Here is a 19,475-nt window from a genome sequence, read left to right on the forward strand (position 1 = left end):
TGACAAGGAAGAATTCCTTGTGACACTGGGAAGTTCTGAGGAACAAAAGGACCGTGGCCTGTTTATTCAGAGATCTCTTGAAGGCGGAAGGGCATGTTAATTGGGTGGTGAAAAAGGCATATGGGCCTTTATCAATCGGGGCATAGATTACAAAAACAGGGAGGTCATGTTGGAGTTGTATAGAACATGTGTAGTTCTGGTCACCACATTATAGGCAGGATGTGATTTCACTGGAGCGGGTGCAGATGAAATTCACCAGGATGTTGCCTGGGATGGCACACATACGTTATGAAGAATGGTTGGATATGTTGGGTTGTTTTCCCTGGAGTAGATAAGACTGAGGTGCGACCTGATCGAGGTATATAAGATTATGAGGGGCATGGACAGGATGGGTGGGGAGCAGCTGTTCCCCCTTCATTGAAGGGTCTGTCATGAGGGGAAACAAGATCAAGGTGAGGGGAAAGGGGTTAAGGGGGGATGTGAGGAAAAAAACTTTTTACCCAAAGGGCAGTAATGGTCTGGAATCAACAGAGCCTTCTCTTAAATACATCTATGCATGCGTGTTACCAGTCTCTGACATGCTGTTTTGGGAATGACACTGTGCTGAAGACCACACAGCTTTAGAAACCTGAAATGAGCGGTATTCAGGTAATTAATGCGTCTCTGCAGAAGCCAAATCCACATTTTTATCTCCTAAACCATCGGCTCCTGCAAATACCAACTACCTTTGAGGTTTGAACATTGATTCTACCATTCATCACTTAACATGGAGCCCAGGAGCAGGAGAATGTTGTTCAGCTTGTTGGCCTGTTTATCAGTTAGGTTGGATTATGGGTCAGTGTACAGGAGGGAGATAGAGAACCTAGTGAAGTGGTGCAGCGACAACAATCTCTCCATGTCAGCAAAACTAAAGAGCTGGTCATCGACTTCACCATCTCCCCATGTTAGCTGGGTTTCGCCCCCACAACCCAAAGATGTGCAGGCTAGCTGGATTGGCCACGCTAAATTGCCCCTTAATTGGAAAAATGAATTGGGTACTCAAAATTTATTTTAAAAAAAAGAAATGCAAGTCTTTTTCTTTCTATAGCAAGCCTTGTACTGCAACTGGCCTCAGCATTTCCCAGTCATTCATAACTGCTCCCCGGTAGTGTGCCTCTGCTGGTTTAAGAGATGCGAGATTGAGGGACGGCCTCAAGTTCCACTATGAGGGTGAGACCATCTTCTGACACTTGGTTTTACCTGAAGAATGGACACTTTGATAGCATCATCCCCAATCCCTCCCACATCTCCACTACTGATTTAGAGGCATAACCCATAAAACCTATACTACACCATGGGTCACTGCTTGTAGGAGAGAAGGGGTGTGAAAAGGGAACAAATATAGTCACATATTAACAACATATCATTAATTAGGTCAAAACACAAACTGGCCATCTACACCTATGTTTTCAGATGACCTGGTGGTGTAGTTAGTGACCAATGCCAGGTCGTAAGGTTTAGTTTCATTCATTATCCAGGATTTAAATTTACCAATGCCTAGGTTTAGTATTTCTCCCAACAAGATGACTTCTTGACTAATTATAACGTTTGCGGTGAAAGTACACAGTTCCATATTAGAAATAACAACGTCGGGAAACATCACCACTGAAAGCAAGTGAGATGAGCATGCAGACTGCAATATCTTTACTCTCTGGAAAGATGCTCATTAGCGACGTCACCTATTTCCTGCCTAGACAGCAAGGACTTAAAAGGTTCATCACACATGTGATGAGATTGGGTATCGTTCCACATTTAAACTCACTCATCAGACAATAAGTGTGTCTGAACAGCTGCCCAGAAATCCAGGCAAGCACATGCCATTATTTTGTGAGCATGGGCATATTTTATTTCAGTTTCTTGCTGGTAGTCAACTGACATTTCATGAGCTGCTTTGATGCAGGACAAAGAGAGTCGAATGAAATTCTTGCTATATGTGCAGGAGAGGCTGCTTCTCTTTCTGGTAATTTCCTTTTGCGTTTGTCAATTCAGAGAGGGCTTCAGTCCTGGGGAATGGAAATGCTCGGAGTTGAACAAATGGTGTCAAGCACTTCCCAGTCACATCTAGAAAGACCAGGCACAAAAGTTAACGGCCCTTTACTACTGTACCATCAATGCACAGCCTTGGATGAGGATCACCCACTCTCCATTTCCTTCGCAATCTCTCTTGGATTAGAAATGTTTGTACTATACCTCACATTCCAATCCAATGGGATCTGTGCTGGGAATATCCAAACCGATGCAGTACCTACCCAGGCAGCCAGGCAGCACTTTCATACCACTGCTGTGTTGGAGCTGGATTTGAAAGCAGGTCAAAAGACATTGCAAACGCCACTTTGAGGCGCAAGGATGAAGTTATTCACACAACCTTCACTTTCCTACAATTGCATAGCACAGGAGGCCATTCAGCCCATCCTACCTGTGCCAGCTCTTTGAAAGAGCAATTCAATTAGTCCCACTCCCTCCAGCTCTTTCCCTATAGACCTGTGAATTTGTCCTTTTCAGGTTTATATCCAAATTCCTTCCATTTTGATTCCTCACACACTGTGAAGTTACCGGAGTAAGATCCTGGCCATTTTGAACGGGCTAAGAGTTTGAAACTATAAATGAAGCATGCGGAAATAAATGTGGCAATCACTATTTTTACAGTGACCCGCTTTTAAATTACTTCTCATGCACATCCACTGACCCCACCCCCAGCAAAGATTGGCAATATAAAAATTGTATCCTTTAACTTAACAAAAATTACACAAGTTAAAGAGGAACACAAAGAATGAACAAAGAACTTCCAGTACCTTAAAGGAACTATGTACTAAGGTTTCATCTAAGTCGATGACTACACATTTCTTTCCAACATCAGATAATCTCACCTCTGGTAAGAGGTATTTGGCTGGAGGCTAAAGGAGAAAGGAAAACAAAGGGCAAACAAAAAACAAACAAAAAAAAACAGGATTGAAATTACAGGACATATATTGCCAAAACACTTTGGAACAAGTTGCAATTCTGCAGAATCAGATATCTGAACTGTCCAGTTAGGCTGCAGAATAAATTACTTTGCATTCAAACATACATAAGGCACATCAGCGGTCGCCCTACTGGCCCAATGGATCAATCTCTGCAATGCTCATGGAACCTGGAGCCAGATTTCGGGAAATATCTCCTCAATAAACTGAGACGAGCTCCAGAGAACGTGTTTACTTGGAATGTCGTGCTCAACTTCTTTTATTGATATGAAGTTAGAATGATATTCTGATTGTTACTGTTCCTTCCCAATTCCATTTTCCTTAGGTCCCAATTCCAGGTGCAGAGAACCAACACCTACCCATTCCCAGGAGTAGATTCAACTCAGTCACCCAATATTGGGAAGCACAAGAGAGAAACGCTTGGGTGATTTGCACTGCCTTCGGTTTTCCTCCCATCTTTCTATTTATTCCGCCAAATAGGGAATGGAAAGGAACAGCATGGGCTAAGACTGGGAATTCATTGGGAAGAATGGTGCTGGTGTCCTGTCACTCCGTGCAGAGTCTATTGATTTCATAGAATTTACAGTGCAGAAGGAGACCATTCGACCCATCGAGTCTGCACCGGCCCTTGGAAAGAGCACTCTACCTTAGGTTACACTTCCACCCTATCCTCGCAACCCCACCTAACCTGTTTTTTGGACTAAGGGCAATTTAGCATGGCCAATCCACTTAACTTGCACATCTTTGGACTGTGGGAGGAAACCGGAGCACCCGGAGGAAACCCACGCACACACGGGGAGGATGTGCAGCCTCCACACAGACAGTGACCCAAGCCGGGAATCGAACCTGGGACCCTGCAGCTGTGAAGCAACTGTGCTAACCACTGTGCTACCGTGCCGCCAACACCTTGTGACACACAGGACACCCTCCCGCTCTGTGCATCAGTACAGCATTGAGCCTACATTTTAAATTTAACATTTTATTTTCCCAAGCACATCACTTTTCCTCAAAAACCAAACTAGGCTATTTTCTCCCTGTCCCTTTATTCCCAAAGCACTGTCTCTGGTACTGTGGATGCCATTTGCCTTCTGGAACCTCAATCCCAGTAGCCACTGATCATCTGACAGCGTACAACAAGAGTGTGTGAGACTTGATTGATTCACAGAGGGCTAAATGGTCAAGCCCATCCCCTCCTCAGCCAGTGTCCACACAATGACTTCCCAGCTGCAGTTTACTGTAGGCCGATGGGGAGCAAGAACTCAGATTAATTTCTTCTCCTTCCACCCCAAACCTAGGGATTCGGCACATCCCAGTGACTACATGGTTCAGATAGTCACTGAGCGAGCCTGCAACACTGTCATGGAAACGCTTGGATAGAAAGAATCTGCTGAGACTGTTACAGGATTAAATTTTAAAATCAAACATTTTAAAAACAAACAACATGGAGATGAGGGGGGGCGGCACGCGGCACAGTGGTTAGCACTGTTGCCCCGCGGCGCCGAGGACCCAGGTTCCGTCCCGGCCCCGAGTCACTGTCTGTGTGGAGTTTGCGCATTCTTCCCGTGTCTGTGTGGGTTTCACCCCCACAACCCAAAGATGTGCAGGTTAGATGGATTGCCCCTTAATTGGAAAAAAACAGAATTCGGTACTCTAAATGTATTTATTAAAACCATGGGGATAAGGAGAGGGTTGCTGGGTTCTTTGTGGTGAGGCCTAGTTCCCAACACGTGTAAATACACACTTTCGTTAAGGGGTAGAAGGAATGTGCTCTGGGCTTTAGATAGTAGTTAGTGGTCAACTGTGCAAGAAAAATGTTAACTGTACAGTTAAAATTTGTTGGTTAGTTTGAAAAATATATTTCCTCTTGGCATTTTGTACATTTCTAATTCAGTTTGACTCAATGCTTTAACTTTACTTATTTGTGAAACTTTTGAAAAAGAATTTAAACCCACCCTGCCCCTCCACCGTTTGCATTGGGATTTACTGGTGTTCCAAATATTTGGGTACAATCATGCAGATTGATACCACCTCCAAGCACAAGGGGTAGCCTGCTACCGACAGTGATCTTGAGGATAACCTGTGCACCCTGTTCATATGGATTGAAATAACGCGCCATTTCAGTCCGAAGCCACAAGAACTATTTCAAGGTGGAATTGAAGAATGAAAATGTTCAAATCAATTTGCACTCTCGTCTTCAATTACCTTTATTTTAGTAATTGTGCCAATGCGCCCTGTACGCTCCATTTGAAGCAATTATTGTGAGTAAGGGGCTAACCTTTAAATAAATAGCTCTGAGCTGATCAGCATAAACAAATTCAGTAAAATGAACACAGCCTCAACATCAAATTAATGAGCAACTTAAATCTCAAGGTATCACTTCTAGATCATTTATTGCTTTAAAAATATAATTAATCCGTGGTCTCAATTTAAACATTCAGGCGAATAACGTCAGCAGAATAATGACTGGATTCAAAAAAATAGTCTTACCATACATTTCTCCCAACATACACAGGTTGTAATAACATAATACAATCCAGAAATCTATTTAGCATACCAATACAAATCAGATAGTCACAATTTTACACCCAAGAGCATTTTGCAGCGACAGAGTACAGCATACAGCATACAGGAACCATTTCCTGTTTCTATCACTTATCCATTGAACTCTTTCCTACTTGCGTTCAAAGAAATAATTTTAATTGCACCCAAATTCTAGTTGGTTTGTTTTGGAGGGTCCAGCTCCCAAATGATAAAGTTACATCATGCCATTAACAAAAACACATATCCAGCATGATTAGTCTTTCGGCCAATTGCTCTGTTTAAAAAAAAAGTTTCTAAAACCAAAAAGACAGATAAAAAGGAAGCCAATGCATGACAGGTCGAGTGAAGGTGAGGGCGTTTACTGTGTCTCATTGACACATGACTGCAAATGATTTTTTTCACTTCTTTTCATCAATGTGACTGGTCAAGTGGCAGATACGCCAGCCGTGTGACGGGTCAAGTGGCAGATATAGTCAGTGGCAGATACGCCAGTCATGGGACAGGTCAAGTGGCAGATATGCCAGTCATGGGACAGGTCAAGTGGCAGATATGGCAGTCATGGGACAGGTCAAGTGGCAGATGTGCAGTCATGGGACAGGTCAAGTGGCAGATACGCCAGTCATGGGACAGGTCAAGTGGCAGATATGCCAGTCATGGGACAGGTCAAGTGGCAGATACGCCAGTCATGCAACTGGTCAAGTGGCAGATACGCCAGTCATGGGACAGGTCAAGTGGCAGATATGGCAGTCATGCAACTGGTCAAGTGGCAGATGTGCAGTCATGGGACAGGTCAAGTGGCAGATATGACAGTCATGTGACTGGTCAAGTGGCAGATACGCCAGTCATGGGACAGGTCAAGTGGGAGATACGTCAGTCGTGCGACTGGTCAAGTGGCAGATGTGCAGTCATGGGACAGGTCAAGTGGCAGATATGACAGTCATGTGACTGGTCAAGTGGCAGATACGCCAGTCATGGGACAGGTCAAGTGGCAGATATGCCAGTCATGGGACAGGTCAAGTGGCAGATATGGCAGTCATGCAACTGGTCAAGTGGCAGATACGCCAGTCGCGCAACTGGTCAAGTAACAGATACGCCAGTCATGGGACAGGTCAAGTGGCAGATACGCCAGTCATGCAACTGGTCAAGTGGCAGATACGCCAGTCGCGCAACTGGTCAAGTAACAGATATGCCAGTCATGGGACAGGTCAAGTGGCAGATACGCCAGTCGTGCGACTGGTCAAGTGGCAGATGTGCAGTCATGGGACAGGTCAAGTGGCAGATGTGCAGTCATGTGACTGGTCAAGTGGCAGATACGCCAGTCATGGGACAGGTCAAGTGGCAGAAACGCCAGTCATGGGACAGGTCAAGTGGCAGATACGCCAGTCATGTGACTGGCCAAGTGGCAGATACGCCAGTCATGGGACAGGTCAAGTGGCAGATACGCCAGTCGCTCAACTGGTCAAGTAACAGATGCACCAGCCATGGGACAGGTCAAGTGGCAGTTGCACCAGTCATGGGACAAGTCAAGTGGCAGAAATGGCAATCATGTGACTGGTCAAGTGGCAGAAATGCCAATCGTGCAACTGGTCAAGTGGCAGAAACGCCAATCATGTGACTGGTCAAGTGGCAGATACACCAGCCATGTGACTGATTTCCCCTTTGAGGGGGGAGAGCTGACTGGTGGTGATTTTAACCTGAGGATCACCGCACCTCAGGCGAGGGGTAAGTTTGAGAAGGGAGGGCCTTCATGAATAACCTCAGCTGGTACGGGAATTGAACCTGCGCTGCTGGGAGTCACTCCGCATCACGAACCAGCAAGCTGAGCTGGCAAACACACCAGTAATATAACCAGTGACATTACAGGGACAGCAGCAGCTGTGTTAAGTTGACGCCCTCACCCTCACTACGGGAAATATCAGGAGATTTGAACAAAATACTACTAGGCAAAAGCAAGGAAACAAAAGGTTAATGTAGTCTGAAATAAACCACTCATTTTAAGCACAGCGCCTCGCTACACCTCTGATTACCAATACTCCACTGGCAGCTAAAGCTGGTTAAGGAACATGCAGTATTTGAATGATTACCATGTATACTGCTGGGTTACTGGGAGACAAATAATCCGAGTGGACCACCCACAAGCGGTTTGAAGCATGCAAAGGGAGTAGGGCAGAAAATGAAATAATAATACATACACTGGGACTGGGGATGACCTGTACCTGGTCAGACTGGAGAACAAATAACAAGACAAAAAAGACAAAGAAAAATCCTGATCAATACACAACATAAATGTTAACAAGGAAAGAAAATGAAATCAACCAAAGTCAAAGCTGTTTCCCAATAACCTGCTCAAAGTTTAGTTTTATACAGGGGACAACAGCGTGTTGTCGAGCCAGATTTTAGCCGTAGTTTGTCACTGTTCATTGCAGAGCTGAAGACAGGATGCTGTAGAAATCCCAACCTAAACTCGACAAATGGTACCATTGTGTAAAGGAGTCAGCTGGATTTAGATGAATTCATTACCGTCTAAAATTAACAGGAAATTCATGTTGAATATTATGGGGCAGTAGGGCAGGAAGGGGCAGTAGAATAGAAGGGGAGGGGTGGAGGGGGGAGTGTGGGGAGGGAGGAGAGCAGCGGGGGGGGGGGAGGGGGGAGGAGAGCAGTGAGGGGGGAGGAGAGTGGTGAGGGGGGAGAGCGGCGAGGGGGGAGGAGAGCGGTGGAGGGGGGGAGAGTAGCGGGACAGGGTGAGAGTGGCGAGGGGAGGGCGAGCAGCGAGGGAGGGTGGAGGAGAGAGACGAGGGAGGGGGAGGCAAGCAGCGAGGGAGGGGAGGAGAGCGGTGAGGGGGGAGAGTGGCGAGGGAGGGGGAGAGTGGTGAGGGGGGAGGAGAGCGGCGAGGGGGGAGGAGAGCGGTGAGGGGGGGAGAGTAGCGGGACAGGGGGAGAGTGGCGAGGGGAGGCGAGCAGCGAGGGAGGGTGGAGGAGAGAGACGAGGGAGGGGGAGGCAAGCAGCGAGGGAGGGGGGGAGAGCGGGTGAGGGGGGAGAGCGGGTGAGGGGGGGGGAGAGTGGTGAGGGGGGAGGGAGAGCGGTGAGGGGTGAGGAGAGCGGCGAGGGGGGAGGAGAGCGGCGAGGGGGGAGGAGAGCGGCGAGGGGGGAGGAGAGTGGCGAGGGGGGAGGAGAGTGGCGAGGGGGGGAGAGTGGCGAGGGGGGGGAGAGTGGCGAAGGGAGGGGGGCGAGGGGGAGCGGAGGAGCGGCGGCGGGGGCGGATGGAGCGGTGAGGGGGGAGAGAGTGGCGAGGGGGGAGGAGGCGGCGAGGGGGGGGAGGAGAGCGGTGAGGGGGGGAGCGTGGCGAGGGGGGAGAAGAGCGGTGAGGGGGTGGACGAGTGCGAGTGGGTGAGAAGAGCGCGGAGGGGGAGAGTGCGAGCGGGGGAGAAGAGCGGTGAGGGAGGGAGAGTGGCGAGGGGGGGGGGAGAGTGGTTGAGGGGGGGTGAGGAAGACGGTGAAGGGGGAGGAGATTGGCGGCGGGAGGAGGAGAGGCAACGCGGGTGGAGGAGAGGCGTGAGGGGGGGAGGAGAGATAGCGGTGAGGGGGGGGAGAGTGGTTGAGGCGGGAGGAGAGTGGCGAGGGGGAGGAGAGCGGCGGAGGGGGGAGGAGAGCGGGTGAGGGGGGGAGGAGAGCGGTGAGGGCGGGGAGAGTGGCGCAGGGGGGAGAAGAGCGGTGAGGGGGGGAGTAGTGGCGCAGGGGGGAGGGGAGAAGAGCGGTGAGGGGGGAGAAGTGGCGATGGGGGAGGGAAGAGCGGTGAGGTGCAGGGAGAGTGGCGAGGGGGCGCGGAGAGTGGTGAGGGGGGGAGGGAGAGCGGTGAAGGGTGAGAAGAGTGGCGAGGGATGGAGGATGAGCAACGAGGGTGGAGGAGAGTGGTGAGGGGGGGGGAGAGTGGTGAGGGGGGAGGAGAGCGGTGAGGGGGGGAGAGTGGTGAGGCGGGAGGAGAGCGGCGAGGGAGGGGGAGAGCGGCGAGGGAGGGGGAGAGTGGCGAGGGGGGAGGAGAGCGGTGAGGGGGAGGAGAGCGGCGAGGGGAGGAGAGCGGTGAGGGGGAGGAGAGCGGCGAGGGAGGGGGAGGAGAGCGGCGAGGGAGGGGGAGAGCGCGAGGGAGGGGGAGAGCGGCGAGGGGGGGGGAGAGTGGCGAGGGGGGAGGAGAGCGGCGAGGGGGGAGGAGAGCAGCGAGGGGGGAGAGTGACGAGGGGGGGAAGAGTGGCGAGGGGGGGAGAGTGGCGAGGGAGGGGGAGAGCGGTGAGGGAGGGGGAGGAGAGCGGCGAGGGAGGGGGAGAGTGGCGAGGGGGGGAGGAGAGCGGTGAGGGGGGAGAGTGGCAAGGGGGGAGGAGAGCGGTGAGGGGGGGGAGAGCGGTGAGGGAGGGGGAGAGTGGCGAGGGGGGAGGAGAGCGGTGAGGGGGGGAGAGTGGCAAGGGAGGGGAGGAGAGCGGCGAGGGGGGAGGAGAGTGGTGAGGGGGGAGAGTGGCGAGGGGGGAGGAGTGGCGAGGGGGAGAGGTGGCGAGGGGGGAGAGTGGCGAGGGGGGAGGAGAGCGGTGAGGGGGAGAGTGGCGAGGGAGGGGGAGGAGAGCGGTGAGGGGGGGGAGTGGCGAGGGGGGAGGAGAGCGGGGGGGGGGGGGGAGTGGCGAGGGGGGAGGAGAGCGGTGAGGGGGGGAGAGCGGCGAGGGGGGAGGAGAGTGGTGAGGGGGGGAGAGTGGCGAGGGGGGAGAGTGGCGGGGGCGGGAGAGTGGCGAGGGGGGAGGAGAGCGGTGAGGGGGAGAGTGGCGAGGGGGGGTGAGAGTGGCGAGGGAGAGGGGGGGAGAGTGGCAGAGGGGGGAGGAGAGAGCGTGCGAGGAAGGGGGGAGAGTGGCGAGGGGGAGGAAGAGTGGCAAGGGGGAGGGAGAGCGGTGAGGGAGGGAGAGCGGCGAGGGGAGGGAGAGCGGCGAGGGGGGAGGAGAGCGGCGAGGGGGGAGGAGAGTGGCGAGGGGGGAGAGTGGCGAGGGGGGAGAGAATGGCGAGGGGGGGGAGAGTGGCGAGGGGGGGAGAGTGGTGAGGGGGGAGGAGAGTGGCGAGGGGGGAGGAGAGCGGCGAAGGGGAGGAGAGTGGCGAGGGGGGAGGAGAGCGGTGAGGGGGGGGAGAGTGGCGAGGGGGGAGGAGAGCGGCGAAGGGGGAGGAGAGTGGCGAGGGGGGAGGAGAGCGGCGAGGGGGAGGAGAGGGGCGAGGGGGAGGAGAGCGGCGAGGGAGGGGAGAGTGGTGAGAGGGGAGGAGAGCGGCGAGGGGGGAGGAGAGCGGTGAGGAGGGAGGAGAGTGGCGAGGGGAGGGGAGCGGCGAGGGGGGAGGAGAGCGGCGAGGGGGGAGAGTGGCGGGGGGGAGGAGAGCGGCGAGGGGGGAGGAGAGGGAGAGCGGTGAGGGAGGGAGAGAGTGGCGAGAGGGGGGGGGGAGAGTGACAGAGGGAGGGGAGAGTGGCGAGAGGGGGGGAGAGTGACGAGGAGGGGAGGGAGAGTGGCGAGGGGGGAGGGAGCGGCGGGGGGGGAGAGCGGCAAGGGGGGAGGAGAGCGGTGAGGGGGGGGAGAGTGGAGAGAGGGGGGGAGAGTGACGAGGGAGGAGAGCGGGAGGGGGGAGGAGAGTGGCGAGAGGGGGGGAGAGTGACAAGGGGAGGAGAGCGGCGAGGGGGGAGAGCGGCAAGGGGGGAGGAGAGCGGTGGGGAGGAGAGCGGCGAGGGGGGAGGAGAGTGGCGAGGGGGAGGAGAGCGGCGAAGGGATGGGGAGAGTGGCGAGGGGGGAGAGCGGCGAGGGGGGGAGTGCGGCGAGGGGGGGAGAGGGGGGAGGAGAGCGGTGAGGGGGGAGAGCGGCGAGGAGGGAGGAGAGTCGCGAGGGGGAAGATAGCGGCGAGGGACGGGGAGGAGAGTGGCGAGGGGGGAGGAGAGTGACGAGGGGAGGAGAGCGGCGAGGGAGGGGAGAGTGGCGAGGGGGGAGAGTTGGCGAGGGGGGAGGAGAGCGGTGCGGGCGGGAGAGCGGCGAGGGGGGAGGAGAGTGGCGAGGGAGGTGGGAGGAGAGAGTGGCGAGGGGTGAGGAGAGTGACGAGGGGAGGAGAGCGGCGAGGAGGGGAGAGTGGCGAGGGGGGGAGGAGAGTGGCGAGGGGGGAGGAGAGCGGTGAGGGCGGAGAGCGGCGAGGGGGGAGGAGAGCGGTGAGGGGGGGAGAGCGGCGAGGGGGGGAGGAGAGTGGCGAGGGGGGAGGATAGCGGCGAGGGAGGTGGGAGGAAAGTGGCGAGGGGGGAGGAGAGTGACGAGGGGGAGGAGAGCGGCGAGGGAGGGGGAGGAGAGCGGCGAGGGGGGAGGAGAGTGACGAGGGGGGAGGATAGCGGCGAGGGAGGTGGGAGGAAAGTGGCGAGGGGGGAGGAGAGTGACGAGGGGGAGGATAGCGGCAAGGGAGGGGGGGAGAGTGGCGGGGGGGGAGTGGCGAGGGAGGGGGAGAGCTGGTGAGGGGGGTGAGCAGTGGCGAGGGGGGATAGTGGCGAGGGGGTGAGAGTGGCGAGGGGGGAGTGGCGAGCGGCGAGAGGGGGAAGGAGAGCGGCGAGGACAGCGGGTTGGAGATGGGAACAGAGAGGCTGGAGAGGATAGAGGGAGTCGGAGATGGGGAGGAAGAAGAGGGAGTTGGGAACAGTGAAGGGAGAGTGGATTGGACATATAGAGGGCGGGGCAGAGAGGGGTGGGGGTGGAGAGTGGGAGCAGAGAGTGGATGGGTGGGGCGGAGAGGGCGTGGGGGAGGAGAGGAAAGCGAATGGAAAGTGAGGAGGGTTAGCAGAGGATAGGTACAGTTGCCGATGGATAGAGGTCAGAGAGCAGCAGAGGGAGGATGATGTGAAGGAGAGGAAGGAGAAGGAAAAGTTGGATGGAGGAGGGCTTTTATCAAGGAGCTGAAGTGCTCCGGCAATGTTGTTATAATGATGAACGAACAGAAGAAACATCAGAGTGCTGCCATTGAATCCTGCGGCTAATACCAGTTTTAATCAACACTTCATTTTCTATATTTCAAAGAGTTTATGAGTTGTTTAAACTTTAATTTAATGAAATTTTTAAAATGCCTGTCTCAGGTGTGAGGTCTGCAGGTTTTTAAAAAGAGTTCAGGAAGGCCAGTGGACTATAAACTGGGAAAGAATTGCCCCCACACACACACCACAATGATCTTTCCAAGAACGTATGCCTATCTTTGTTAGTCAGACGCTCTACTGCCTAAGTTACACATTGCTGGCAGCAACATCTCAGTCTGCGGTACACGTTCAGCCATGATCCTGTCAGCCCTGTATGAAGAGCCACCGTCAATTGTGGTCCCTGGACAATGGTTGGTGCAGTCAGGGAACGATCAGACATCCTGCGTTGAGGAGCAACTTGACGAGACTGGTAATTGTCACTACCTTCAGAAGAGGGCTGAACTTACAGGGTACCAAATGAATTGCACAAGACAAGTTTCCGATTGCTTCCACATGAGCTGTGGCTTAAGCACCACAACGGTTCCAGGAAAGAAAATAACACTTCTAAAAAGGGCAAGCACTACCTGCGTTTTAATGACATGGTTCAACCCGTCCAGGCTATCGGAAGGAACAAGACACCGTTTTGTGATCAAACCAGGAGGGCCACTTCATTGAAGAAATATAAAAATTGCTTTTCACACCTTTTGGGGAAACAAAACTTGGGGCCATAAATCGAAGATACATTCCTGCTATCAAAACCAAGAATGAATCAGGAGAAAATTCTTCATAGCTCACTTAAATCAAAAATAGAATGCAAGGACTGTCAGTCTGCAAATGCTGCACTCGTCACAAGGGAACAGGATAAGTATCTGAACAGGAACGATTTGCAGGATTAGGAAATGGTGGGGAGCAGGACTCACTGAGTGAACTCAAGAGAGCGCAACATGGCCACACCAGGCCAAATACCCTCCTTCCATGGGACATACCAGGCCAAATACCCTCCTTCCATGGACACCACCCGGCCAAATACCCTCCTTCCCATGGACACACCGGCCAAATACCCTCCTTCCCTGGACACACCAGGCCAAATACCCTCCTTCCATGCACACAGGCCAAATACCCTCCTTCCTGGACACACCAGGCCAAATACCCTCCTTCCATGGACACACCGGCCAAATACCCTCCTTCCATGACACACCCGGGCAAATACCCTCCTTCCAAGACACACCCGGCCAAATACCCTCCTTCCACTGGACACACCAGGCCAAATACCCTCCTTCCATGGACACACCCAGGCCACATAACCTCCTTCCATGGACACACCCGGCCAAATACCCTCCTTCCATGGACACACCAGGCCAATACCCCTCCTTCCATGGACACACCAGGCCAAATACCCTCCTTCCATGGACACACCCGGCCAAATACCCTCCTTCCATGGACACAACCGGCCAAATACCCTCCCCTTCCATGGACACAACAGGCCAAATACCCTCCTCCATGGGACACAACCGGCCCAAATACCCTCCTTCCATGGACACAATCCGGCCAAATACCCTCCTTCCAGGACACACCGGCAAATACCCTCCTTCCATGGACACACCCGGCCAAATACCCTCCCTTCCATGGAACCACCGGCCAAATACCCTCCTTCCATGGACACACCAGGCCAAATACCCTCCTTCCATGGACACAACAGGCCAAATACCCTCCTTCCATGGACACACCAGGCCAAATACCCTCCTTCCATGGACACATCCGGCCAAATACCCTCCTTCCATGGACACACCAGGCCAAATACCCTCCTTCCATGGACACATCCGGCCAAATACCCTTCCATGGACACATCCGGCCAAATACCCTTCCATGGACACACCGGCCAAATACCCTCCTTCCATGGACACACCCGGCCAAATACCCTCCTTCCATGGACACATCCGGCCAAATACCCTCCTTCCATGGACACACCCGGCCAAATACCCTCCTTCCATGGACACACCCGGCCAAATACCTCCTTCCATGGACACACCGGCCAAATACCCTCCTTCCATGGACACACCCGGCCAATACCCTCCTTTCATGGACACACCCGGCCAAATACCTCCTTCCATGGACACACCAGGCCAAATACCCTCCTTCCATGCAGTAACCATTCTACGATTCTATCTCAAGACGTCATACCTAACTGATGTGACAGAGATGGCTGATAGTCATTGAGTGGGTGAATAAAGAAGGATTAATGGATGCCATTTACATACAAGCGTGCACGTGTACACCTTTTCAGAAAAATGCTGGGACGTGGCACTGACAGCAACTGATTTAAGAGTAGAAATCAAGGAAAGCAGGGTTAGAAAGGGACATTCTTGTTTTAGTGAAGGGGAAAAAAACTGTAAAAGGACATAACATTAGGGGTATAATCTTGGGGCAGCACGGCGGCGCAGTGGTTAGCACTGCGGCCCTCACTGCGCCCGAGGGTCCCAGGTTCGATCCCGGCCCTGGGTCACTGTCCGTGTGGAGTTGCACATTCTCCCGGGTTTGCGTGGGTTTACCCCCCCACAACCCAAGATGTGCAGGCTAGGTGGATTGGCCACGCTAAATTGCCCCTTAATTGGAAGAAATGAATTGGGTACTCTAAATTTATTTTAAAAGGGAACCTAACCTTGGCAATACAGTTTAAGATAATGAAGTGTGAAATGGCACTCTCTGGGTGCTGGAATACCAGAATGGAATGCACATGAAATGGGGAGGATAAACAAATGAGCAATGGATCATTTCCAAGAACATGAATCATAAAGGTTGGCTTGCTGATGCACAAAAAAAAAAATCAGATATTAGGAACATCACAAGAGGATACAAATATGAAAGCAAAACGCAATAAGCGTTGGATGCTCCATTGGCAAGGATCTAATGGAGAAAGCTGTGATTCAGCAGGATAATGTCTAGGATAGTGGGGCTGACTTATTATCAGAGTCAAGGTATGTTCACTTATAACCCCAGGAAATGAAGGATTTAAGAATTTAACTGATTAAGGCATTTTAATATAAATGTAAGAAATTGGCCACGGTAGGTGCAGAATAACTCTTCTCTCGCAGGGAAAAAGAGGAAAGGACATAGGGCTGGATTCTCCGCTGGCGGGTTCCTCCGTTTCGCCAGCAACACATTCACGCCCGCGGATTTCCTGATGGCGTGGGGGGTGCCGACAGTGGTAAACCCCATTGGCCGGCTTATGGGATGGAGATCCCACTGCCGGCGGGGGTAGCCGCACCGGGAAACGGTGTGGCGGGAGGGGGGATCGCTGCTGGCGGGGTATGCGCCACCGGGAAACGGGTGCGGCAGGAGGGGGGATCCTGCTGCGGCGGGGGGTATGCGACAGTGGTAAACCCCATTGGCCGGCTTATGGGATGGAGATCCCACTGCCGGCGGGGGTACGCCGCACCGGGAAACGGGTGCGGCAGGAGGAGGGATCCCGCTGCCGGCAGGGGTACGCCACACTGGGAAACGGGTGCGGCAGGAGGGGGGATCCTGCTGCCGGCAGGGGTACGCCACACTGGGAAACGGGTGCGGCAGGAGGGGGGATCCCGCTGCTGGCGGGGGTACTCCGCACTGGGAAACTGGTGTGGCGGGAGGGGGGGATCCCGCTGCTGGCGGGGGTACTCCGCACTGGGAAATGGGTACGGCAGGAGGGGGGATCCTGCTGCCGGCGGGGGTACTCCGCACTGGGAAACGGGTGCGGCAGGAGGGAGGATCCCGCTGCTGGCGGGGGTACTCCGCACTGGGAAACGGGTGCGGCAGGAGGAGGGATCCTGCTGCCGGCGGGGGTACTCCGCACTGGGAAACGGGTGCGGCGGGAGGGGGGATCCTGCCGCCGGCGGGGGTACGCCGCACTGGGAAACGGGTGCAGCAGGAGGGGGGATCCTGCTGCTGGCGGGGGTACTCCGCACTGGGAAACGGGTGCAGCAGGAGGGGGGATCCTGCTGCTGGCGGGGGTACGCCGCACTGGGAAACGGGTGCGGCAGGAGGGGGGATCCTGCTGCCGGCGGGGGTACGCCGCACTGGGAAACGGGTGCGGCAGGAGGGGGGATCCCGCTGCTGGCGGGGGTACTCCGCACTGGGAAACGGGTGCGGCAGGACGGAGGATCCTGGGTGCGGTGGGTCGGAGGAACCCGCCCCTATAATCATAAAACCTGACTTTAACCCGGAGCAGGAATTGAACAACTGAGGAACTTTTGTCCTCAGGATTGGGAGGTCCAGACCATCTTAACTCATGAGTTTCAACTGCTCAGGTCATCAGTAAAAATAGCAGTTTGAGCTTAAAGGTGTCATCACATCTGCATGTTTAAAGAATGACTCAGTCAAGCTTCAGACAAGCTCATTTGCCACTTGCTGAGAATGAGGGAATGGGACAGGATGTCTCAGGTTGAGTCAACGGGACTATTTTAACTGCTTGAATGCCCACGTTCAACTGAGTAGGGGTACTTTTAGATTTAAAACAAACAACAAATCTAGGGATTGTAAGACTGTACAGCACATTGCTCCAGAAAACCAGACAAAGTGAATTGAACTATTTAATAAATACATATTCGAAAATTAAGGATAAGAAGGAACGTCATATTGCACCAAAGAATCAGACAAGAGGAGAGAAATTTGATAATAGAACAAACTTAAAGGACGAGACAGGGTGTTTGTTCCCGATGGTGGGTGGGTCCAGAATCAGGGGTCACAGTCTGAGGATTCAGGGTAAACCATTTCGGACAGAGATGAGGGGACATTTCTTGACACAAAGAGTGGTGAGCCTGTGGAATTCATTACCACAGGAAGTAGTCAATGCTAATATAGCTAGATATAGCACTTGGGATGAATTAGATCAAAGGTTACAGGGAGAAAGCAGGATTAGGCTATTGAGTTGGATGACCAGCCATGGTCGTGATAAATGGTGGAGCACGCTCGAAGGGCCAAAAGGCCTCCCCCTGCTCCTATCTTCTATGTATCTCTATATAAATGCTTTGTGTCTGAATTCAAAAAGCATTCTGAACAAAATTAATGAGTCAACAGCGCAAATTAAGACAAAGGGTATGATTTGGTGGTGATTACCGAGACATGGTTACAAGGAGACCAGGTCTGAGAGTTGAATATCCAAGAGTACTCAGTGAGCGGCACGGTGGCACAGTGGTTAGCACTATTTCTTCACAGCTCCAGGGTCCCAGGTTCAATTCCCGGCTTGGGTCACTGTCTGTGCGGGAGTCTGCACGTTCTCCCCGTGTCTGCGTGGGTTTCCTCCGGGTGCTCCGTTTTCCTCACAAAAGTCCTGAAAGACGTGCTGTTAGGTGAATCAGACATTCTGAATTCTCCCTCTGTGTACCCGAACAGGCGCTGGAATGTGGCGACTAGGGCTTTTCACAGTAACTTCATTGCAGTATTAATGTCAGCCTACTTGTGACAATAATAAAGATTATATTTTGGAAGGATAGACAGAAAGGAAAGGGAGGTAGTGTAGCGTTGCTAGTCAGGGACGGAATCAGTGCTGTCGTGAGAAATGATATAGGCACTGGAATCAGTCTGGTTAGAAATAGGAAATAGCAACGGAAAGAAGTCCCTGGTGGGAGTAATCGATAGGTCCCCAAACAGTATTGTAGAAACATAGAATTTACAGTGCAGAAGGAGGCCATTCGGCCCTTAGAAAGAGAAACCCACTTAAGCGCACACTTCCACCCTATCCCTGTAACCCAATAACTCCACCTAACCGTTTCGGACACTAAGTGCAATTTGTCATGGCCAATCCAGCTAATCTGCACATCTTTGGACTGTGGGAGGAAATCGGAGCACCCGTGCGGACTCTACACAGGCAGTGACCCAAGCCAGGAATTGAATCTGGGACCCTGGAGCTGTGAAGCAATTGTGCTAACCACTATGCTACCGTGCTGCAGTTATGCAGTGGGGCGCAGTATAAACCAGAAAATACTGGGGGCTGGTAAGAAAGGTATGACAATAATCATGGGTGATTTTAATATGCATATAGAATGGATGAATCAAATTGACAAGGATACCCTCAAGGGATAGTTCATTGAAGATTGTTTCTTGGAGCAATATGTTGTAGAACCAATCAGGGAGCAGACTATTCTGGATATACTATTGTGTAATGAGGAGTGTAATTAATTAATGACCTCATGGTTAAGGATCTCCCAGGGAAGAATGATCATAGCATGATGAATTTCAAATTCAGCTTGAAGGCGAGAAACTGAAGTTCCAGACTAGTATTCTGGAGTTAAACAAAGGTAGCATTTACGTAGGCTTGAGGACAGATTTCGCCCTAGTGGACGAGTAGGAAGAGTAAAAGGTAGGACAAGTGATGAGCAGTCGCAGTTGTTTAAGGAGATATTCAATTCCTCCCAACTAAAATATATTCAAGAGAAGAAGAAAGGAAATTAGAAATAGTATCCAATCCAAGGAAAATAATAGGTCTGAGGACTGGGGGCAATTTAGAATTCAGCAAAGAAGGACGAAGGGATTGATTAAGAAAGGGAAAATACAGTACGAAAGGAAGCTTGCAGGGAACATAAAGACTGACACTAAGAGTTTCTACAGATATGTGAAGAGAAAGAGATTGGTGAAGAGAAATGTAGGCCCCCTACAGGCAGAAACAGGGGAATGCATAATAAGGGACAAAGAAATGGCTGAGCGATTGAATACATACTTTGGTTCTGTCTTCACAAATGAGGACACAAATCAGATCCCAGAAATGTTGGAGAATGAAAGGTTCAGTGAGAGGGAAGAACTGAGGGAGATCAACATTAGTAGAGAAATGGTGCTGGGAAAACTGATGGGATTGAAGGCGGATAAATCCCCATGGGCTGAGAATCTGTGTCCCAGACTGCTTAAGGAGGCGGCTCTGGAAATAGTGGATGCATTGGTGGTCATCTTCCAGGATTCTATAGACTCTGGAACT

General features: G+C 52.6%; 1 protein-coding gene across 3 annotated transcripts in view; it reads right to left on the reverse strand.

Annotated features, from left to right (window-relative positions):
* The window catches only part of ctdspla (CTD (carboxy-terminal domain, RNA polymerase II, polypeptide A) small phosphatase-like a), a 217,444-nt gene that overhangs the window by 41,746 nt on the left and 156,223 nt on the right, over window positions 1-19,475 (reverse strand). The window contains exons 3-4 of one of the 3 annotated variants that reach the window (XM_038798571.1): window positions 7,733-7,765; window positions 2,832-2,933 (exon numbers count right to left, since the gene is read on the reverse strand). The exons of 1 other annotated variant lie outside the window; for it this stretch is intronic. In XM_038798571.1, the coding sequence (XP_038654499.1) occupies window positions 2,832-2,933; window positions 7,733-7,765 (135 nt within the window). The remainder of the gene's footprint in view (window positions 1-2,831; window positions 2,934-7,732; window positions 7,766-19,475) is intronic. One more of the 3 variants, XM_038798572.1, reaches the window with a different exon arrangement.

Source organism: Scyliorhinus canicula, chromosome 5 (assembly GCF_902713615.1).
Source record: "Scyliorhinus canicula chromosome 5, sScyCan1.1, whole genome shotgun sequence".
NCBI classification, from domain to species: Eukaryota; Metazoa; Chordata; class Chondrichthyes; order Carcharhiniformes; family Scyliorhinidae; genus Scyliorhinus; species Scyliorhinus canicula.